At 46.1% G+C, this 22,491-nt stretch overlaps 1 protein-coding gene across 1 annotated transcript in view; it reads left to right on the forward strand.

Annotated features, from left to right (window-relative positions):
* CDH1 (cadherin 1) overlaps positions 1-22,491 on the forward strand; it is an 81,145-nt gene that overhangs the window by 30,574 nt on the left and 28,080 nt on the right. Inside the window, exon 3 of the mRNA XM_032424310.1 lies at positions 21,153-21,370. Coding sequence (XP_032280201.1) covers positions 21,153-21,370 — 218 coding nt within the window. The remainder of the gene's footprint in view (positions 1-21,152; positions 21,371-22,491) is intronic.

Raw genomic sequence — 22,491 nt, forward strand, 5'->3', positions numbered from 1 at the left:
AAACAAAAACCAACCCAAATGTTCATCAACTGGTGACTGGATGAACAAAATGTGGTCTACCTATACAATGGAAGAGTATTCAGCCACGAAAAAGAACAGAGCACTGATACCTGGTACAACTTGGATGAACCTCGAAAATAGGCTAAGTGGAAGAAGCCAGACACACAAGGCCCCGTAATGTGTGATTGCATTTATACGAAATGTCCAGAATAGGCCGATTCATATGCACGGGAAATAGATGAGTGGCTGCCAGGGACCTGGGCGGAAAAGGAGAGGAATTGGGACTGCTGATGGGTGTGCAGTTTTCTTTTTGGGGTGATGGAAATGTTCTGGAATTAGATTGTAGTGATGGCTATACAACATAGGGAAAAACCTAAAAACCGCTGAAATTATACACTTGGGATTGGTGGATTTTACATTACTGAATTATATCTCTATTTTTAAAAATGCCAAGGGGTGGGGAAATGAGATCATTAATTAGTGAAACAGTTCCTGTTTGAGGTAGTAGAGCTCTTACCCCGCACAGCCCCATCCCCTGAAGAACCTTGGTTTGCCGGCTTCTCGTAAACAGAAGGGCTTCTGGGAAACCACAGGCACCTACCTGCCGAAGAAAATGAACACCCAAGATAAGTTTGATGTATTATGTAATCAAAAGGCAGGCAGGCTCTCCATGAGCCTAATGAGCTAATGGCTTAAAAGGGTGTTTACAATGGCATCCTGACTGGTCTGCACTCCTGCCCAGTCAGCAGAAATGGAGCATTAAGAATGAGAAGGGAAAGTATTTAGAATTGGCCTCAGTGCCATGTGTTTGCCTTGTACGGGTTTTGGTTTTTCTGGTTTTTCTTTTTTTTCTTTTTTTAAGATTTTATTTATTTATTTGAGAGAGAGAGCATGAGAGGGGGCAGGGCCAGAGGGAGAAGCAGACTCCCTGCTGAGCAGGGAACCTGATGCAGGACTTGATCCCGGGACTCCAGGATCATGACCTGAGCCCAGGGCAGTCGCTTAACCAACTGAGCCATCCAGGCGCCCTTACAGGGTTTGATAGTAATGCACAGTTTTCCCACAGTATCGATGGAGGTAAGGAGGAGGTTTTTCTTCTCTTCCTGGCTCCTCTGGCATGGCATACCTCCTTTTAGGTCAGAAGGCAAGAAGTTTTCTGGGAATTAACATCTGAAGGTTGCATTCTGATTATTTAAGCAGTGAAGGCCTTTGGGGATGGCCAGGTGGCCCTTCCAAGTTTGCCACAGCCAGCGAACCCCATCACCAGCCAAGGTGTTGAGCGAGTCAACTTTATTTACAGCTCTTGTTTACTTATTTTTTTAAGATTTTATTTATTTATTTGACAGAGAGAGACACAGCAAGAGAGGGAACACAAGCAGGGGGAGAGGGAGAGGGAGAAGCAGGCTTCCCGCTGAGCAGGGAGCCCAATGTGGGGCTCGATCCCAGGACCCTGGGATCATGACCTGAGCTGAAGGCAGATGCTTAACCTACTGAGCCTCCCAGGTGTCCTATTTACAGCTCTTAGAGCCAGTTCCTGTGCTGTTGGGTTTCCCCAAAGATCTTGTCTAAATGGGCTTTGTCAGATGTCAACACGCTGCCTGCCCCATCAGCACTGAGCCTCTCCCCGGAGTGCCAGCTTTAATGAGATGCCCCGGTGGCCTGTCTGGGAAACAAACCACTTCTCTCTGGAACCTGACACGCCCATTTGGTGACCTTGTGCAGGAAGTGAAAAGATAGAACCAGGGAGGAGACACATTGACAGATCAGAAGGGTAGGGCAAAATGGAGGTTTTAAAGGCTTTGGGGTCAGGCTGGCCTCAGTTGAATTCTCATCTTGGCCTGTTTGCTAGCTGTGTGACCGTGGGCAAGTCCCTTCACCTCTGTGAGTCTTGGTTTATGTCTTGGTAAAATGGGACCACAGTACTTACCTCCTAGGGTTGTGATGATTAAGAATTTGTAGGGTGCTTGTGATAGGGTTAATACTGGAACACTTAATTAGTAACCATAGGCGTGAAATCATGATGTAGGTATATACTTTCTTAGCCTGCTTGCAAAGACTCCTGAAGTTAAGGTGGGTACTCCTGGCTCATGAGCATCTTTGTCCCCCTTATGCTGGGCTGACCCCAAGTCGCTTAGTCAGTGTCTAAAACTAGGGATTCAAAGCCCTCAAGTACTGTCCACCATGGTCTCTGGAAAGGGTTTACTTGCTGTCGGATTGGCTTTGGGGCCATCTGGGCTGTAGGATCTGACCAATGTTTGGGGAAGACAAATGCACCATTTATTCACTCGACAGATGTTTATTGAGTACCTACTAAATGCTTGGCAGTGTTGTACATGCTGTAGAGATTCAGTAATAAACATATTTCAGGGGCAGGCAAAACTCCTACCATCATGAAACTTATACTCTACTGGGAGGATAATAGGTAAATAATAAATAAGTAAATAGGTCTAGTAAATATGAGGTGGTAAATGCTATAAGGAAAAAATAAAGCAGAGAAGGAGCATAGAGAGGGAATACTAGAGGCAATGGAGTGCTATTTTAACTGGAATGTTCAGGGCCTGCCTCAAACCTAATCATCACCTTAACCTTTGAGTGGAGGAAAGGAGGGAGGGAGCCAGGATGAGCATGGTCATCTGGGCAGAGGAAGAGCAGATCTGATGACTTGGGCAGGAGCATATTCAGCATGTTGTCTGGGAGCAGAAGGAGTGAGGTCAGCAGGGTAGTCAGAGAGGTAGCTGGGGACTGACAATAGGGAGTTGGGCTTTTATCTGGGGGAGAAATGAGGATCCTTGGAGGGCTGTGAGTAGATCACAGGCGGACCATGATCTGACTGGTTTTAACAGGCCATTGTGAGGAGCAGAGGTGCTGGGGACCTGGGCCAGAATTAGGAAGACCATTAGGAGGCCACTGCACTGCTCTGGGCATCAAGAGATGAACTGGGTCTATGGGGAAATAAGGGTTGGGTGTTTGGCTGTCTCTGTGTTCTTCTCTCACCTCGCATTTTGATCTCCCTGCCCCAACCCCTCACCTGTGCTTTGTTTTTATTCATAGCACTGAAAGCATGCTAGCAGGAGGTGTGGTTATTTCTCTGTGGGTGTTGGGAGGGTTGGGGTTGGGGTGGCATTGGAAACAATCATCGTGGCCTTACTTGAGCCCCGTCATTCTCTCATCCTCCCTCCCAACACTCATACACCCAGTGTGTCTCTAGGCCACAACTCCGCTTTGGGGATCTTTGGCCCCTTGAGGAAATTATAAAAGGCCATGGAGCCTGCTACTGGTGTCCACATCTTTACTGGTAATTCCCGGGGCTGACGCCTTCCCTGACGCCCATTCACAGACCCAGAACCTTGACTCAATTCAGAGGTGGTCTGCTGTGTCCTCAGGATAGGGTCGGGCAAAGGAGAACCGTCATGGGAGACTGCTTTTCGTGGGCATGGAGATGTTTCCAGGTGGCCTGAGAAGGGATGGACACTGCTCCCTGTGTAACCTAACTTCCGTCAGAAAAGGCGGGAAAGGATTGATTTCCTCACGTTTAGATCTTGCCCCCAGGCAAGGGGCCACCATACCCAAAAGCAGGAGTGGCAGGTCCCAAGGGGTATGGATGAGTCCAGAGGGAGGCACTGATGGGATTTGAGTTTGCTGGGAGGGCTCCAGGGCCCCCATCACCTTGGTGGCCCTGCCTCACCTGCAGGGTGGCCTCAGAGGCAGCCGGATGCGCTTCCAGTTCCCTCTATCTATATACGGCAATAACGCAGCAAAGTTCACAGGGTCAGTTACACAGGAGACTGACTGAGCCCTTGATGAGAACTCTTCCCAACAGACTGCATGGTGTGTTCCGTTCTGTCTAAAATCGAGGAAACGGAGACTCGGGGTTGATGTTCCTGAAGTCATGCCGCTAGTTAGAGGTATAGTCGAGATTAGAATCCGGATCTCTCTGGACTCCAAGCTTACACCCTGAAACCCAGTGCTGGGCCGAGGCTGCACCCGCGAAGGCATTTGTGCTCGGGTTAGTGAGGGGCATTTGGGAGGCTGGGAGCCGAGTTCTGTGTGGGGTAGCTCTTAGCATAAGACATTTCCTTCTCCTCTCAAGTGGTCTCACTATTTCTACTCTCACTGGCCCTATCTTGCCCTCTGGTACCATACTCACGGACACTTCTGGAAGGAGTGAGCTCTGTACATCTTGAGGGCAATCTGTCTCTTCCCCCAGCCTGTCCCTCACTCTGTAGAGGGCAAGTTGCCATCTTTGCCCCTTTGCCTCTGGACGGGTTCCATGGGTCACTGTCCCTCTTAAAGCATGACTTTTGGAAAGAAAAAAAAAGCATTCATCATTTAGCTCATTAGATTGCAACCCTGACAATGTACTTCTCAAACCACAGATGGAATTGGGCAGAACAGGACCAGCTAGCCTCTCATATCCTGAGTGTCTTGTTTCTGATAATGCAACTGAAGTCTGCATTAGGGGTTTTGGGAAGCCTGGTGAATGCAGGGCTTTCTCGTTGAAGTTAGTCCACTAAATACCATCCCTCCTTCAGCCTAAGTCTCTCATTAAAGAAAAGAACAATGCCAGTTTATGTGAAGTTAGAAATCAAACACAAACCAGTTCAAATGGGTACAAAAGGATCTAAAAGCAAGTCTCCCACCTGCTTTCCCCCCCTCAATAGTTTGCCTCCGGAGGCAACCCGAGTTACCAGTCTCTTGTATCTTTCTGAAGATACTCTAAGTGTATTCTCTAGCCCTTTTTGCTTTTTGTTTTTAAAGACAAATTCCTCCCCTATTGTTACACATAGATTTACTTGATTCTTTTTTTTTTTTAAAGATTTTATTTATTTATTTGACAGAGAGAGTGAAAGAGGGAACATAAGCAGGGGGAGTTGGAGAGGGAGAAGCAGGCTTCCCTTGGAGCAGGGAGCCGGATGCGGGGCTCGATCCCAGGATCCTGGGATCACGACCTGAGTGGAAGGCAGACGCTTAAAGACTGAGCCACCCAGGTGCCCCTGCTTGATTTTTCTTAATGACTATCTTGTTCTTTGTCATTTCTGCCTAATTTTCTGTCAAGTGGATGTCTCTTATTATTCATTTAACCGGTCCTCTGTCAGTGCTGTTTCTGTCTCCTGCCACTTTGACCAGGCTTGCAGTGACTCTCCTGAAACGTCTGTCCTCGTTCACATGTGTTGAGTCCAGCTGTGGGATGATGTCGTAGCCACGGCTTTGCTGGACAAGAGGTAGTAAGAATGAAAAATCTGCAAACATGGTCAGAATGCCTTCCACAAAAGGCGTACTGGTTCTCCTTGCCATGATGTCCAAGAAGAAAGCTTTCGAGCCCACATCTTTTCTGATCAAGTTCAGACTATATGTGTTACTGATGAGAAAACTAATGCAGGGAGAATGAAGGGGACTTGCCTTGAGTGCTCGGCTTCCTGACCGCCCCCTCCCCCCACCCAGAGACTCTGGCCACCTGACTTGGCATCCAGCATTCTTCTTACTAGACTGGCTGACTAGAGTCCTCCCCTGCAGCACCCCTTCCTTCTCTGGTCATGTGTGGGTCATCCCCTTCTTTTCCCACCACCCATGTGGACGCCTCCCTAGGGTTTCCTGCTGAGATTCTCAGAGGGGTTCTGGTCCCCTGGAGACAGGTCTTCTGAGGACTTGCAAAAATACAAATTCTTCTCCTAGAACAATTTATATACAGTACCTTACAGTTCTTTTTCTTTTTTATGAGTGATTAATATGTTCACATGGCTGAAAAATCAACCAGTATAAAAAGTATATACAATGAGAAGTTGTATTCCTGCCTTGACCTATTTTGGTCCAATAACAGCCCCTCCCCCACCCCTATAATTTCGCTTATGGGTTTTTTCCCAAAGTTTCTATATGCAAACATAAGCAAATATGAACGTATATTCTTTTTTTGAAAGCTTTTATTTATTTATTTGAGAGAGAGAGATAGAGCATGAGCAGAGGGAGAGGGAGAAGCAGGCTCCCCGCTGAGCAGGGAGCCTGATGCTGGACTCGATCCCAGGACCCCGGGATCATGACCTGAGCCGAAGGCAGACGCTCAACCAAATGAGCCACCCAGGCACCCCAGGAATATATCCCTTGCACTGCTTTGCACCTTTTCCACCTAGCAATATGTCTTAAAGTTCACTTCATGGTACTGCATAAAGAGCTTTCTCATTTGTTTTATAGCCACAGTAGTAATTCATTGGAAACAGAGAATTCCATAGTTTATTTAATCCTCTATTGATGGCTGCTTGAGTTGTCTCCCATGATTTGCTGCTACAATGCCTTAGTGAATAACCTTGTACAAAGGTCATTTTGCACGTGTGTAACGTTCCAATTTTGATCACATTGGAAAATGGGAAGAGGCTGGATAAGTGTTCCATGGCGTCTTGAAAGAGTTGCAACCAGGAAAATGAAAAGTCGGGGAGCTGCTGCTGGGAGAGGTGCCACAGGTCCTTGTGGTGGTGGCAGCCATGCAGCCACATCTTGTTGGAGGAGCCCCTGTGGCCTGTGTGGCCCGTGTCGCAGCTGATGGCAGAGTCCCCATCTGGAGCCCTTGGGCTGCTCTTCATGTCCTTTTCATTTGTTTTATCTGCTTGGAATTCTCGGAGTGAGCACCCCAGTGTGAGATATGTCTGCTTTTTCCTGGCACGTGGAGGGCAGCAGGATTGGTTGTGGGCTTTATTTCTCAGGGGCCTGTGCAAAGGCACATGCCGGGGGATGAGCAGTTACCTTTGAGCCAGGTGAGTAGATTTAGCAAACGTTCTTGGAAGCAACGGCCTTTCGCATCAATGCTTATTTGTTCTTGATAATGAAAAATGATGCTAGCATCTATTAAGAAAGAGAAAGCCTCCTCTTGTAAGCTTTATTGGACAAGTGAGCACTTGTTTCGGAGTCATCTGCAAACGCATGTGACCGAGAGACTGTGGGAAATGCCTAACTTCTGCAGCTTTGGCTTCCAGCTGTTCTTTTGAGCCGTTTTAGGAGTTTTGTTGCAAATGTCAGAGGCAGAAGGTCCCATGCTTTCCCAGCACAGCCCACATTTGGAAAAGGTGCAAGCCTTCTCTGTGTTGTGAAAGAGGTTTCCAGTCCTCGTTCCTGAGTTCACTGAATGATTGCACATTCCGAACCCCACAGCACATTTCCCGTGTTTCCACAGCCAGAGTCAGCACATTTCTGTGTCACTCAGGGCTTGGGAAATGCTGCTCTAGATTGGCACGTATTTCTTTCTGGGTTGTGTCCTTTACAGGGAATAAGTCTGGTTTTAGCGTTCTCCCTATGTGCCCAGCATGGATCTGCATCCGTCTCACGTTGCTCTTCTACCCCTGGAGCTTCTCTCCTCCTTCAAGGCAGAGCAGATTTAGCCTAGTGGCTAAGCCAGTGGTGGCTGGTCCTGGGTGTGAATTCTGCTTCAGAGACTGACCAGCTCTGTGACCTTGAGCAAATGGCTTAAGCTTTTCTGGGCCTCTGGCTCATCAGCACCAAGGGATTAAAGAACAATACCTGCTTTATAGCAGCTTAGGAGTCAAGGTTTGTCAAGTGCTCAACACAATGTCTCCACATAATGACTGTCGTTATGTTGGGTATTTACTCTTCTAATTATTATTAATTAAGAATTATTTATGGCTTCTCTTTTCCCTCCCCACTTTTTCATACCTCTGACCCGGGCATTTTGGGTGCATGGATTGCATCTTTTTTGAACCATGGGTCTTTGACTCAAAGGAGACCCAAGTAACTTATTTTTGTTACAGGTTCATCCAGATGTAATTTACATACCACAGTTTACCCACTGCAAGTGTACAGGGAGATAATTGTTATAAATGTACCCAGCTGTGTGGCATCACCACAATCCACTTTTAGAATGCTTTCATCGCAAGTTCCCTCCTGCCTGTTCGCAGTCAAGCCCCATGCCCACTCCCCACCCCCAGCTCCAGACAGTCACTGATCAACTTTCTGTCTCTTGTTTTCTAGAATTTTCATATAATAAGAAGGTACTCTTCAGTGAACTTTAAAAAAAAATACCCAGGCCTGGGCCATGCCTCAAACTAACTGAGGCCAGATCTCCATGGCTGGTGATTTTTCACAGAGTGTAATGCCTTTTTTTTTTTTTAAGATTTTTTACTTATTTATTTGACAGAGAGAGAGAGATAGCGAGAGCAGGAATACAAGCAAGGGGAGTGGGAGAGGGAGAAGTAGGCTTCCTGTTGAGCAGGGTGCCCGACGTGGGAGTCGATCCCAGGACTCTGGGATCATGACCTAAGCCGAAGGCAGACACTTAACGACTGAGCCACCCAGGCGCCCTCACTGAGTGTAATGCTTTTAAGGTTCATTAATGCTATTGCCCTCAGCAGTGTGTCCTTCCCTTTTGTTGCAGAGTAGTGATACCATGCATAGGTTAATTTCTTTTGTTTTTTATGGGTAAATGGAGAGAAAGAAGAAAAGAAAGAAGGTTCTTAAAAATACAGTAGTGTCCACACCCTAATTTATTTTTTAAGGTTTTATTTATTTAAATAATCTATACTACACACAATATGGGACTCGAACTTGTGATCCCAAGATCAGGAGTTGCATGCTCTTCCGACTGCAGCCAGGCACTCCCGTACCCTAATTTTATTTATTTATTTTTTATTTTATTTTATTTTATTAAAGATTTTATTTATTTGACAGAGACACAGTGAGAGAAGGAACACAAGCAAGGGGAGTGAGAGAGGGAGAAGCAGACTTCCCACTGAGCAGGGAGTCCAATTTGGGGCTCTGATCCCAGGACCCTGGGATCATGACCTGAGCCGAAGGCAGACGCTTAACGACTGAGCCACCCAGGCACCCCCTCCCGTACCCTAATTTTAGAAAAACAGTCTATCAAGGGATTGCAGGACAGGGGACATAAGTGAAAGGTTATAGACCAGAATCTGAGAGACATATTACAAGCATAGACAGTGTCTTCTGTGTATGGATGGGACCATGAGGGCTTTGTGCTTTTGGCTTGTCCTTTTTTTTTTTTTTTTTTTTTAATTAAAAGCTTTTATTGAGATACACTTCTCAGATCATATATTACACCCATTTAAAGTGTAGGATTAAAAAAAAGTGTAGGATTCAGTGGCTTTTCAGTATATTCAAAGTTGTGCAAACACATATAACTTCAAAATTATTTTCATCATCCCAAAAAGAAATCCCTCATCCCATGGCTGTCACCCCTCACCTCTCCTCACCCCCACACCCCCAGTCTTAGGCAGTCACTAATTGATTTTTGGTCTATAGCTTTACGGACTCTGTACATTTCATATAAATTGAACCATACAAGACATAGTCTTTTATGACTGGCTTCTCTCCCTTAGTGAGTTATTTTCAAGGTTCATCCACGGTGTAGCATGTATCCGTAATTCATTTCTTTTTATTCCTGAACGATACTCTCTTATATGGATAGACTACATTTGATTCATTCATCACTTGAGGTTGTTTCTGCTTTTGGCTATTTGGGTTGTTTTGCTTTTTGGCTACTATGAATAATGCTGTGATGTCATCAGTGCTTTGTTACTTTCTTCCTCTGATGGATACAAGGTGCTACTTTTGAAAATAAAAAACTAAGATTTGGGGAGGGGATAGATGTGGGTAACAAAGCACCGTGACAGAATGTGACTGAGGAGGGGCGCCTGGGTGGCTCAATCGGTTAAGCGTCCAACTCTTGATTTCGGCTCAGGTCTGATCTCAGGGTTGCGGGATCGAGCTCTGCATTGTGCTCTGTGCTCAGCATGGAGTCTGCTTTTCCCTCTTCCTCTGCACCTACCCCTGCTCATGCTCTCTCTCTCTCAAATAAATAAATGAATAAAATGTTTAAAAAGGAAAGCCAAAAAAACTCCGCAAAGAAGTGATTGAGGAAATGTGAGGTGTGTGTGTTTTCCCATCATGTTAGCATCTGGTGGTCCAGAGTAAATGGAAAGGAAATCACTATGTATACTCACGTCCTGCTGTCAGACAGCGGTGGAGAAAAGAGGAGGTCCCAAAACAGATTAGTCTGTGGAGAAAAGAGACTATGCAAAGGTTAAGAGTGTGGTCCTGGGGTTCAGCTAGACTTGTATTTGCTGTGTGACCTTGGGAGAGTCACTTAACGTCTCTGAGCCTTTACTGATGACATTGGAAATGATCCTTCCCTAATTGGTTGTAGTGATAATGAAAAGTGTTTACTTTTCCTCTTTCCTTGCACAAAGGGAGCCCCTGCTGGGTGCTCTAAGACCTGGGGAAGATTTAAAATATGCCCAGACCTGGGTATTCTTAAAAACATCCCCGAGAATCTCTGTGTAGGGCATGTTGGACCCTGGTTGGAGATGATGTTAGAGATATTTTGGTCAAGGTGTTTTATTGTACAAGTGGGCAACCAAGACGAAGGGAGCCCTTCCCACTGCATTAGGACCTAGGATCTGGTCCCCTACCCCAGGTCTGTCAGCTGCCTTTACCTGTGAGGGGTCTGCAGGAGCTAGAGGGAGGAGGGGTTCAGCTGCTTTGGAATTTGGAACATGGGGCCCTCCCTGGCCTCAGGGAAACCAACAGAAAGGAAAAGTGGGCAATTACTGTGGTATGCAAGGGAGCTTTTTCTTTCTAATCAATAAGCAAACAGTTCCTGGAGTTGCCCAAGCTGGCCGCAGGAATGCATCCTGGACTGCAGCCTGTGGGAATGATCAATTATCGCCCCTGTATTTAGGCGGGCAGGTTGGGTGTTTGTGTAGTTAACATGCAGCCAGCAGTGGGACAGTAAAACTCCGATTTAGTGTGGAAGCCAGAGGACAGCCCCCCCCCCCCCCACCCTTCTCTCTATTCTTTTTGATGAAACCAAGCAAGCTTCCCTCCCTCCGTCAGGGACAAGTCCCCGCTTCACCTCTGCAGCAGGCAAGGTGCCTGCACCTGTGAGCGTGAAGTTCAGTGTTTGCCCACTTCCCTTTTTTTAAGATTTTTTTTTAAAGATTTTATTTATTTATTTTTTTAAAGATTTTATTTATTTGACAGAGACACAGCGAGAGAGGGAACACAAGCAGGGGGAGTGGGAGAGGGAGAAGCAGGCCCCCCGCGGAGCAGGGAGCCCGATGCGGGGCTCGATCCCAGGACCCCGGGTCATGACCTGAGCCGAAGGCAGACGCTTAACGACTGAGCCACCCAGGCGCCCCATGCCCACTTCCCTTTTAAATGAACTGAGATGGGATCCGTTGCTGGTTAGTGTCCACCCTGGAAAACTGAAGCCAGGCTCTCTTTCTCAGACTTGAGCAAAGCAGCAGCCCTAGCTTCTCCAGCTGAGCACTGGAGCCCCATTAAGACAGGAATATTGAGATTTAACCGAGTGAGGTTTTATCAGTGGGTGCTGGCTCATTGCTGAACTGTCCAGTGGAGGCCTGGAAAGACAAAAGATTGAAACCTGAGTTCTTTTCTGGCCTTGATTATCAAAAGGACAAGGGGAATGGGAGGCCCTCTGGCCCTTCGAGCCCGGAAGAGCAGGAGCTGATGCTGGGCTCAGGCCTGTGTGGGAGCTGCACGCTAACGTCATTTTCATTCCACTGGATATTCAGCCCCGAAGGGCAGGGCTTGTTTTCTGTTGTGTTCACAGCTGGGTCTTTGGGACTAGAACAGCAGAGGTGTGTTAGGTGTGCAGGGCTTGAGCAGGCCCCCGGAACTGCCCCCCACACTGCCATACAGCTTACTACCTTGCTTTGGCATGCAGCCAGAAACTGGGACAATCTCTTCAAAGGTGCCATCTTGAGGCCTTCCTGAAATGCCCTTTCTTAAATTGTCCCCTCCACCCTGGCTCTGCATAAAGCCTTAGAACTCCCTTACCTGCTTATTTTTCTGTATTAGCACTTTTCATTCATGGTACTTAGTAACTTGTTAATTTATCTTTTCCTCCCTGGAATGTAAGCCCTATGAGGGCAGGGACCTTACTTTGTCTACTGCTGTACTTCCCAGGCCTTAGAATCATGCCTGGCAAAGAGTCACGGCTCAGTAAATACTTGCTGAACAAAGAATCCTTGAAGCAATCCCTCAAAGGAGATGAGGACGTCTGCATTTCCAGAATGGGGAAACGGATGCTCAAGGAAGATCAGAGTAACTTGCTTACGGTGGCACGAATGACACAAAGCTGGGATTTGAACCCTACTTGGTTTGACCCCCTTCACACAAATGTGCAGCCATAAAAGTATTTGCACTAGCTTTTTGCCAACTCCAGAAGTGCCATTTATGACATTTTTTACGGTGCTGATCAACATCCATGGTGTTCGCTCTCTGAGAAATAACACAACATTAGCCCAAGCAGAAACATGACTGGGAAGCAAAATTCTACTGCCAGAGTGACCCAGACGGCATGACTAACCTTAAAACAAAGCAGGAGAAATCAAGGGTGATGGGTCACCCCTTTCCTCCGCTAATTTTTCCTTCATCTGTAACCTCGCTTTTCTGTCTGCACTGGTGCCCCTGCTCCCCACCTGAGTCTGTTGTGTTTTTGTTTTTAAGATTTTATTTATTTATTTGAGAGAGAGAATGAGAGAGAGAGAGAGAGAGAGAGAGAGGGAGAGCATGAGAGGGGGAAGGGTCAGAGGGAGAAGCAGACAACCTGATGAGCAGGAAGCCCGATGCGGGACTCAATCCCGGGACTCCAGGATCATGACCTGAGCCGAAGGCAGTCGTTTTAACCAGCTGAGCCACCCAGGCACCCCAAGATTTTATTTTATTTTATTTTTTTAAGATTTTATTTATTTATTTGACAGAGAGAGACACAGCGAGAGAGGGAACACAAGCATGGGGAGTGGGAGAGGGAGAAGCAGGCTTCTGGCAGAGCAGGGAGCCTGATGCGGGGCTCGATCCCAGGACCCTGGGATCATGACCTGAGCTGAAGGCAGACGCTTAACGACTGAGCCACCCAGGCACCCCCTAAGATTTTATTTTTAAGTAATCTCTATTTTATGTTATCTCCCACCCAATGTGGGGCTCAAATTTACAGCACCAAGATCAAGAGTCTCATTCTCTACTGACTGAGCCAGCCAGGAGCCCCATACCTCAATCTGTTTTTTGGGTTTTTTTATTTTTTAAGATTTCATTTATTTATTTGTCAGAGAGAGAGCAAGTGAGAGCAGGCAGAGGGAGAAGCAGGTTCCGTGCTGAGCAGGGAGCTTGACGAAGGATTCGATCCCAGGACCTCGGGATCATGACCCGAGCCAAACGCAGACGCTTAACCGACTGAGCCACCCAGGAGCCCCGACCACTTATTATTTTTAAAAAATTTGTATTCGTTTATTTTGGTTCAAGTTTTTATTGAAATTGTAGTTAGTTAACATAGTATAATACTGGTTTCAGGAGTTGAATTTAGTGAGTCATCTCTTACATACAACACCCAGTGCTCATCACCAATGCCCTCCGTGGTACCCATCGCCCATTTGGCTCCTCCCCCGCCTCCCCTGCAGCAGCTGTTCTCTATAGTTAATAGTCTCTTATGGTTTGCCTCCTTCTCTTTTCTACCCGCTTCCCCTATGTTTATCTGTTTCGTTTCTTAAATTCCACAGGTGAATTATGAATTATGAAATCATAATGGTATTTGACTTATTGGTGATTATTCATACTCGGGGGATGTTGCGATTGGTGATTGGTGATATTTGACAATGGTGACTTATTTCGCTTAGCATCATACACTCTTGTTCCACCAATGTCATTGCAAGTGACAAAAGTTCATTCCTCTGTGTGTGTACACCACATCTGAGACCACTTATAATTTGTTCTGGGCAAGGACATACTGGGAGGATGGGAGAAAAAATGTGGTAGACTTCATGAGAGTAAACTTCCCATCCCTGAGATCCCATGGGAGCTGCCTGTCAACATGGGAGACTGGGCAGGGCGCGGGCACCCCAGCCGACAGCACTCTGGGAGCACAACCCCCAGATTTTGTGGACGCCAGCTGCAAGTCCTGCTGGTCTACCAGGAATACAAGCTGCTTATTTTCCCCCAGAAAAATGTCTGAGGTTTAAGCTGACCGATGAGAGGAACTTTGGCTTATTTTAGCTTCTGTAATGTGGTGATCGACAGCGGAACATTCTTGGATCTGAAATTTAAAGCTTCCTCTTTCGCTTGGCTCTCTGACTGTCGCTGTGTTTTTCTGTGGCCCCGGGACTGGAGCAACGTCCCTTCAGGGAGAAAGGGAGTGTGTGTGTGTGTGTGTGTGTGTGTGTGTGTGTGTGTAAGAAGGAGACAAGGGACACTTTGTTATTATTATCATGCATACTCCACCTGTCCTGTTCTCTTGTGAGAACTAACTTTTCCGGTATCCGTTCAGCTAGGAACTAGTTGACAGATGGCTTATCGATACTAAGGGGGTTAAACTCCTGACAGTGGCCTCATACCACAGGCTCTTCACACCATGGCTGTGTGGCTTGGCCAGGTCTCTCTCCACTGAGACTTAGGAGCCTCAGTTTCCTCATTTATTACCAGTTTCCTCATTTATTAGCCAGGGCTGCTAAATTCCTACCACCCAGGGCCAGCGTATCTAGTACAGCTATTAGGCTGTGATATTAGGCTGCTAGTTGGTAGCAAATGGACACATATAGGTACTTATCGGGGCTAAAAAGATAGTCTTCCTGGTCTAACTTGAATCGCAACATCCCCCGAGTATGAACAACCTGGAGGCCTGCTCATCCTTTCCTTCCCATTTTTTTTTTAATAAAGATTTTATTTATTTATTTGAGAAACAGAGAGAGTGAGGGAGAACGCACGAGAGGTGGGGAGTGGCAGAGGGAGAGGGAGAAGCAGACTCCCTGCTGGGGCTCGATTCCAGGACCCTGGGATCATGATCTGAGCTGAAGGCAGACGCTTAACCGAACGAGCCACCCAGGTGCCCCTTCTCTTTTTTTAAACTTTTTTTTTTTTTTCCTGAGCATGGGTGCTCAGTAAACCTATAATGTTGAGGAATTTCATGGACACCCATCAAAGGAAGATGTTCCAGAATCACCCAGTGCCATCAAAGAAGATGGAACCTAGAAAGAAATTTTACAGGCGGTGGTACCTGAGGAGAATTAGGGCTTTGTGGTTAGAGTTAGAAACACCACACCTACCCAGCAAAAAGAAACTCCTGCCTAGCTAAGTGATAATATGTCTCTCCAGGATTCCTTTCATCCATCAAGTTAAACTTTTTGTCTTTTATCTTCAGTATTTAAGTTAGAAACCAAAGTTAGATTTAAGTTAGAATTTAAGTAAGAATTAAGTACCCTTGGTTTGGGGTACGCAGTGGCGACATGACCCCCAGGAGCCTCAGAAGGCTCTCTGATCTTATTGTTGTGTGTGACTTTCTCTTCTTAAGGCTGAGTGCTCAAGTTCAAATAGTCCTTGGAATAAATCTAAATGCAGGGTTCTGTGGTGTTGACTGTGGGAAATGTGTTCTAAGGAAAGAGAAACAATCCATAATGCGTGCCTTTGTGTGTAGTGTGGGGAAAACACTGCTTTCAAGCAGTTGCTGCTAAGAGACTGGGTTATCCGACTAGTTACCAAATAACTCAACTGTGGTTAGCTGGCTTTGATTGTCGGTCCCTATTCTTAAATCTCAACATCTCGCAGAAATATATGAAGGCTTTTGAGACTGTCTGGTTTCTACCCACTCACATTCCAGCTCTGGGGCATGGCGGGGGTGGAAGAAGAAACGGAATCCTTAAAGCAGGACTGTTTGAGCCACAATGGCCATTCCAAGCAGAGGATGTCGCTCAGCGCTCAAAGCCCTGCCCCGGGACCAAAAGCTTTTCATGAACTTGGGTTTAATTTTTATTTTGAACTTAAAGTCATTTCTGCAAAGTGAGTTAGAAAATAGGGCACTTATAGGATGAATAACACACAAGAATCACAGTGGGTTAAATATACTTTCAGGGGCGCCTGGGTGGCTCAGTCAGCTAAGCGTCTGACTTTGGCCCAGGTCATGATCTCAGGGTCCTGGGATGGAGACCGGCAGCAGTGGGCTCCCAGGGAGTCTGCTTCTCCCTCTCCCTCTGCCCCTTGTGTTCTCTCTCTCAAATAAATAAATAAAATCTTTACAAAATACATACTTTTAAAAAGTCATTTAAAAAGGAATTTGCTGTAATTGTAATGCACAATATAATATGTACAAAGATATAGGAAAATATGTTGAAAAAAAATCAAAACTGCCTCATGCCCCTATTCCAACAACATACTTTGAATCCTCCCCGCCCCCCTCAACCTCCACCCTAATTACCATTGATGTCTTGGTGGGTAGAATTCCTACTGTTCTGGGATGTTTTTAAAAAGTTTTTTTTCCTTAATAAATGGTCCTTTTTATTATTGCTGGGAAGCATATCCCCATTTTGCCAATGGGAACAGTGGTGAAGAGCACTCACCTTGGAGCCAGACAGTCTAGCCCCTCCACTCACAAGCATATACGTTAGGAGAAAGAAAGTGGAGGTGGCTGGAGGAGTTGAATCAGAACATTGGACATAAAGAGCTCAGTGCAAGGGTCTGGCTTGTACAGAGTGGCGGTGGGGCACAGTGTTGAGGAGCGAGAACTCAGACTGCCTGGGTTCTGGTCCCAGCTCTACCTTAGGAGCTGCCTCAGTTTCCCCACATGTAAAAAGGGGACACTGGTAGTACCCACTTCAAAGAGTTCTGGGGCGGAGTGAGTTAATGGTAAAGTGCTTAGAATGGAGTCTGGCACGTAGTGTTCTACAAATGTTTATATATATTTAAGGGAACAGGAGGTCAAAGGTAGTTGAAGCTCTTAGTTGAGGCTGTGGTTTTTCATGGTGTGATGGTGATATTATTATTTTTAAGATTTTATTTATTTATTTTTTAACAGAGAGACAGCGAGAGAGGGAACACAAGCAGGTGGAGGGAGAGGGAGAAGCAGGCTTCCCACCGAGCAGGGAGCCCAGTGTGGGGCTTGATCCCAGGACCCTGGGATCATGATCTGAGCTGAAGGAAGATGCTTAATGACTGAGCCTCCTGGGCGTCCCGGTGATGATATTATTGTAGACAAAAGATTTTGGGGGCTCCTGGGTGGCTCAGTTGGTTAAGCATCTGCCTTCAGCTCAGGTCATGATCTCAAGGGGTCCTGGGATCGAGCCCCACATTGCATCCGGGCTCCCTGCTTAGCAGGGAGTCTGCTTCTCCCTCTCCCTCCACCCCTCCCCCAGCTCGTGCTCTCTCTTGCTGTCTCTCTCAGATAAATGAGCAAAATCTTTAATAAATAAAAAAGAAAGAAAAGATTTTCACACCTAGCGACGGCCACGTGGATTCTTGGCTCTTGTCACTGGGATTTGGTTTCTAGACCTAGTGACCAAATGACAGGTTTTAGGAAAGGAGGTCATCCTGACTTAAAGAATACTAATCCCTTGCTGATTTTATTTTTGTTTAATTTTTTATTGTGAGACGTTCAAATATACCCGGTCCCCATGTACCAATCCATTCCAATACTTCGCTGTTCTTGTTCGACTCCCCAGGCAGTGGTAGTGGTTTCTGTGTCTATGAGACACTGTCCGGCCTTTGTCAGGGGTGAAGCAAGTTTCCCAGAGCCTTCCCGGAGCTGGAGATTCCCTCATCTTTCCTGTAGTTTCTGGTTTATCAGCCCAGAGGATCGGGTTGCACAGAAAGATAATGGGCCTTCATCAGCACCTGGAAATTCAGGTTGGGGCTCCACACACTTCTTTGTCACTTCTCAAAGGGTGGGGCTTAGCCACCATTAAGACAAGATGCCCCCAAACAGGTTAAGTGCCTTGCATCAAAGTTATTTGCAAAACCATTTTCAATTTTTCAGGCTGCCACCCTTGGCAAGTCCAGTCCTGCTTGTCCCAACTTTCATTGCCCAGATTGGGGCCAGCTGGGGGGAAGGAATTAATTTGGTGTGACAAATAAAGGTATCTCTTGCTCCCTGTTTATGTGACAATCCCCCAAATACCGGCAAGTCACCCCATTACTTCTGCTGGGATGGGTTTGGGGGAGGGTTATTTGAAAAACATCTTGTTTTGCTAGTTTGAGATGGAATTCCTGTGTTAGACGTAAAACGCAGTATGTGCCCATCCTTCAAGGACTTTGCATTTCTTCTTCTCTTGTCATTTTTATGGTTCCTCTGTTCATTTAGCAAATACTTGGCTTCGGGCAAATACTTGTCTACCCAAATGCACAGAAATAATAATTATCATTTTCTGCTCGCATTGCTCTTCCATGTTCAAAATGTGATCACATTCCCTGTCTTTGTTAATCTTCACAAAAACCCTGAAGAGGTAGGCTCCATCCATAGTGGTATCCTTCATGTCCCAGTAGCGAAAACTGAGGCCCAGAGAGGTTAAGCGTGTTGTTTAAGGCCACTCAGCAGGAACATGGTGGAATCTGGGCTTATTATCTGGCCACAAGACTTGGAGACCAGCCCTTTCTTCTTGTCCCTCTTCTGTCCTTTACTACAGCCTTCCCCTGCTCACCTCACCCCCACCCTCACCCCCTAAAGTTTGGGAAGTGAGTTATAAAACCAGCCTAAGAGGTGAGGGTAGGGGTGGAGGCATGGTTTTGTTTTTTGTTTTTGCAAACAGGGAGGAGAGAGGGTTGGGTAGGTGATTATTTAAAGGACCCAGCTCCCTTCCTGTGAACTCTGTCTCTTTTTGGCTAGATCACAACTCCCAGTTACTGCAGAAGGTGGCCCCAGATTTCCCTGGATTCTAGCTAGGAGGCAAAACTATCCTTTAAAATGACCAAGGTTCTAATCATGAGACTAAGTAGCTCGGGTTAAGGGCCAATCCCAGCTCTGCCCTTCACTAGTTATAGGATGTCAGGCAAATTTCTTAAGCTCTCTAAGCCTGAGTCTTCAAAAGGGGATGATCATGGTGCTGTTCACCCTCCCACCCCGGTCACCGGCTTCTCTGGCAAGGGTGGGGCTCTTGGTTTCAGAAACGTTTGCAAGGGTGGCCCCTGGTGGAAAAAACTGAAAACTGCAGCCCAGGTATGGAAGATGGCTTTAGGGCTTTGTGGCAGAGACCCGATATTTATGAACGTAGAGGTGTCTAGCCGTGTAAAAATAGATTCAAGAGCAGGAATTTTTATAAAAGATCACTTGGACAAAATAGAAATTCCACTGAAGAAATGAAAGGCAAGTATTTGAAAGGGATGAAAACAGGCCACCTTGAGAGTTTCCCAGAATGAACTGTTTGAATCGGCTGTTCCCTCTGCTCATTGAGCCAGGTTTCTGCAAGACTTGGCCCCTCAGGTCTCAGCTCCACCACCTCCACCTTGGGAGGCCTGCTCTCACCGCCCAGTATGAGCCACACCTTTGTGAATCCCCCTTGCCCCATCACTTTTTTTTTTTTTTTAATTTTAAAAAAGTAGGCTCCATGCCCAGTGTGGAGCCCAAGGTGGGGCTTGAACTCACGACCTTGAGATCAAGACCTGAGCTGAGGGGCTCCTGGGTGGCTCAGTCGGTTAAGTGTCCGACTCTTGATTTTGGCTCAGGTCATGATCTCAGGGTCCTGAGATCAAGACCCGTGTCAGGCTCCATGCTCAGGGTGGAGTCTGCTTGTCCCTCTCCCTCTGTTCCTTCCCCCACTCACTCTCTCTCTCTCTCAAATAAATAAAATCTAAAAAAAAAAAAAAAAAAAACCTGAGCTGAGATCAAGAGCCGAATGCTTAAGCACCTGAGCCACCCAGGTGCCCCCACCCCCCATCACTCTTGTATCACTGTCTTTAATTACTTTATATCTAGCACTGGTCACTAGTTAAAATGATTGGCTTCTGTATTTGTCCATGTTTTCCACAACAGTGTAAGCTCAGTGAGAGCAGGTGCGTTGTCTGTCTTGTTTACACGTTTGTCCTTAGAGCTCAGCACAGTCTGGAGTATAGCTTGGTGAAAACCTGTAGAACGAGTCCTTTGGGATTCTGATGTTTAGTGTAGACATTTTTCACCACAACATCTCCAGCTTTGGGTATTGGTAGTTGTTAAGTTTTAATACCTCCACAGCTGTAAAGTTTGAAGTAGAGTTTCGAAATCATTGGTCATAACATTCTCCCACCCAAGTAGTCCTTCTCCGTCATTTGCATTTATCTTGCTGCCCTGTGTCATCAGGTTGAAGATAACTTTTCATTATCTCGCCTAACGACAATGATCAGTTTCTCTTCCCTGTCAGATTGCAAGCAGGCATTACTTCTGTATGCCTCAGCAAGTATTTACGGTTATCAATGTCTTTTGTGGAATACTCATGAGGGTTGAATAAATGATTAAGCAAAGCCACATTTGTTTTTAAACGTTTTTTTGTTTTTAAGATTTTATTTATTTAGAGAGTGCATATGCCCATGCTAGTGGGAGGAGGGATAGAGGGAGAAAGAGAATCTCCATCTCAAGGTAGTTGCCTTTGTTACCTTCATTCTACGGTTGGGTAGACTGAGGCACAGGGAGGTTAATTTGCCCAAGGTCACAAAGCTAATAATAAGCAGAGCTGGGACTTGAGCCCAGTTCCTCGCAGAGCCCACACTCTTAACCATCATGCCATGTGCCTCTCTTATCTGCCACTGTTTACTGAAGTATAAACAATTATTTGAATGTAGACTCTCCGAAGCGTCTCACTGTACCATAGTCTCTAACTTTTGGACTTAGTAAGTATTCTGTCTCTGTTATCTTGGTGGTCTGTTTTCATATTGTCAAGAGCCAGCTGAAGGAGAGGCCCTTTTTTGGCTTTTGAAAAGAAGTTACTTTACAGACAGGTTAGTGTTTGCACTTTACAAGTAGGTAAGAAAAAGAAACCACAATTAACAGTCCCCCTAGAATGCTGAAGGACATAATAATATTGACTACGTTGCATCTTTCAGTTCTGGCTTGTTTTGCTTGTGCCTGTTTTGTGTGAGTCAGGCTTTTGGTGGGTGAACCAAGTTTTTTTTTTTTTTTTTTTTTTTTAAGATTTTATTTATTTGAGAGAGCGCGCGCACGAGAGAGAGAGAGCACAAGCAGGTGAAGGGCAGAGGGAGAAGCAGATTCCCTCCTGAACAGGGAGCCCGATGCGGGGCTCGATCTCGGGACTCTGGGATCATGACCTGATCCAAAGGCAGACGCCCAACAACTGAGCCACCCAGGCGCGCCCAAGTTCACTTTGGGGAGAAGGAATGCTCTTGTCTTGAATCTGCCCCATTTCCTAATCACTGTGATTTATGCCCTGCAGTGAGTTTTGAAGGATGTACCGGTGAACCAAGGACAGCCTATACGGCTGATGACACACGATTCAAAGTGAGCACAGATGGTGTGCTTACAGTCAAGCGGCCTCTCCAACTTCATAAACCGGAGATGAGTTTTCTGGTCCATGCCTGGGACTCCAGCCGCAGGAAGCTCTCCACCAGAGTTATACTGAAGGCAGCCGAGCACCACCACCACCACCGTCATGTATGTTGGAGTGTTTCTTGAAAGTTCACTGTTGTTTTAAGTCTGTTGCCTAATCTGAGTTCTCTACCCTTGGCACCTCTCACATTTGGGGCTGGATAGTTTTTTGTTGTTATTGTTGTTGTTGTTGTGATGTTTAGCATCCTCCCTGGCTTTAGCCCACTAGGCAGATACCAGTAGCACTCTCCTAGTCGTCACAACCAAAAATGTGTCCAGACATGGCCAATGCCGACTGGTGGGGGAGGGGGGTGTTGCGGAATCACCTCTAGTTGAGAACCATTGGTCTAACTGAACTAATTCTTGCTGGGAATTTTTTTGTGTTTGGGTGGGGAGGGATCCTGTGGAATGATGGCAAAGTGTTAATATCTTTATTTCTGTCGGTAATAAAGAATAGTGGGTAAGAGCGTGGACGCTGTCTGGGATTGGATCATAGTCCTACCACTCGCTACCTGAGTAGCTGTGGGAGAGTTCATTTAAGGAATTTCAAGCAGAGAGAGGTTACCTATAGTGTCGAGAAAATAATGACTGCATGAATTAATACGTGTGAAATGCTGCAACTGTGTTAGGCGTGCAGTAAGTACTCAGCAATTGTTAATTGTCTTCTTGGAGGAAGAATGAACAAGAGATCAATTCTCTGATCATTTTATTTTACTCTTTTTATTATTTTTTTTAATTTAAAATTTAGTTAGTTAACATATTTTTCTATCTCCACCCCCCACCCCCCGTTTTATTTTACTCTTTGTGTTTCTAGTGGGGGGAGGGTCTTGGGATGGGAGAAGAATCAATGGGAAGCTTTTGTTCCGTTGGACTGTAATCTGCGCAAGATACTTCCCCATTGTATTAGTGCCTGGCCCACAGTTTGGCACACACCAGGGGCCCTATAAATATTGAATGGACAGATGGGTGAATTGGCCATGAATGAAAGGATATATGTCTGCCCAGTTCTTGGCAAGAATGTTTCTGGATATTGTTACCCAAGCCACACACCATTGCTAGTTTCTAAACTGTTCCCATGGTGCTTCCTACCAAAATGTCTCTCTGGAGGCCGTTCTAGTCGTATCCTGGTACTGCCTTAAAAATACAGAACGTGTCAGAAGTACCAAGGTCTTTCAGGCTGTCTCCTG

Source organism: Phoca vitulina, unplaced genomic scaffold (genome assembly GCF_004348235.1).
Source record: "Phoca vitulina isolate PV1807 unplaced genomic scaffold, GSC_HSeal_1.0 scaffold30, whole genome shotgun sequence".
NCBI classification, from domain to species: domain Eukaryota; kingdom Metazoa; phylum Chordata; class Mammalia; order Carnivora; family Phocidae; genus Phoca; species Phoca vitulina.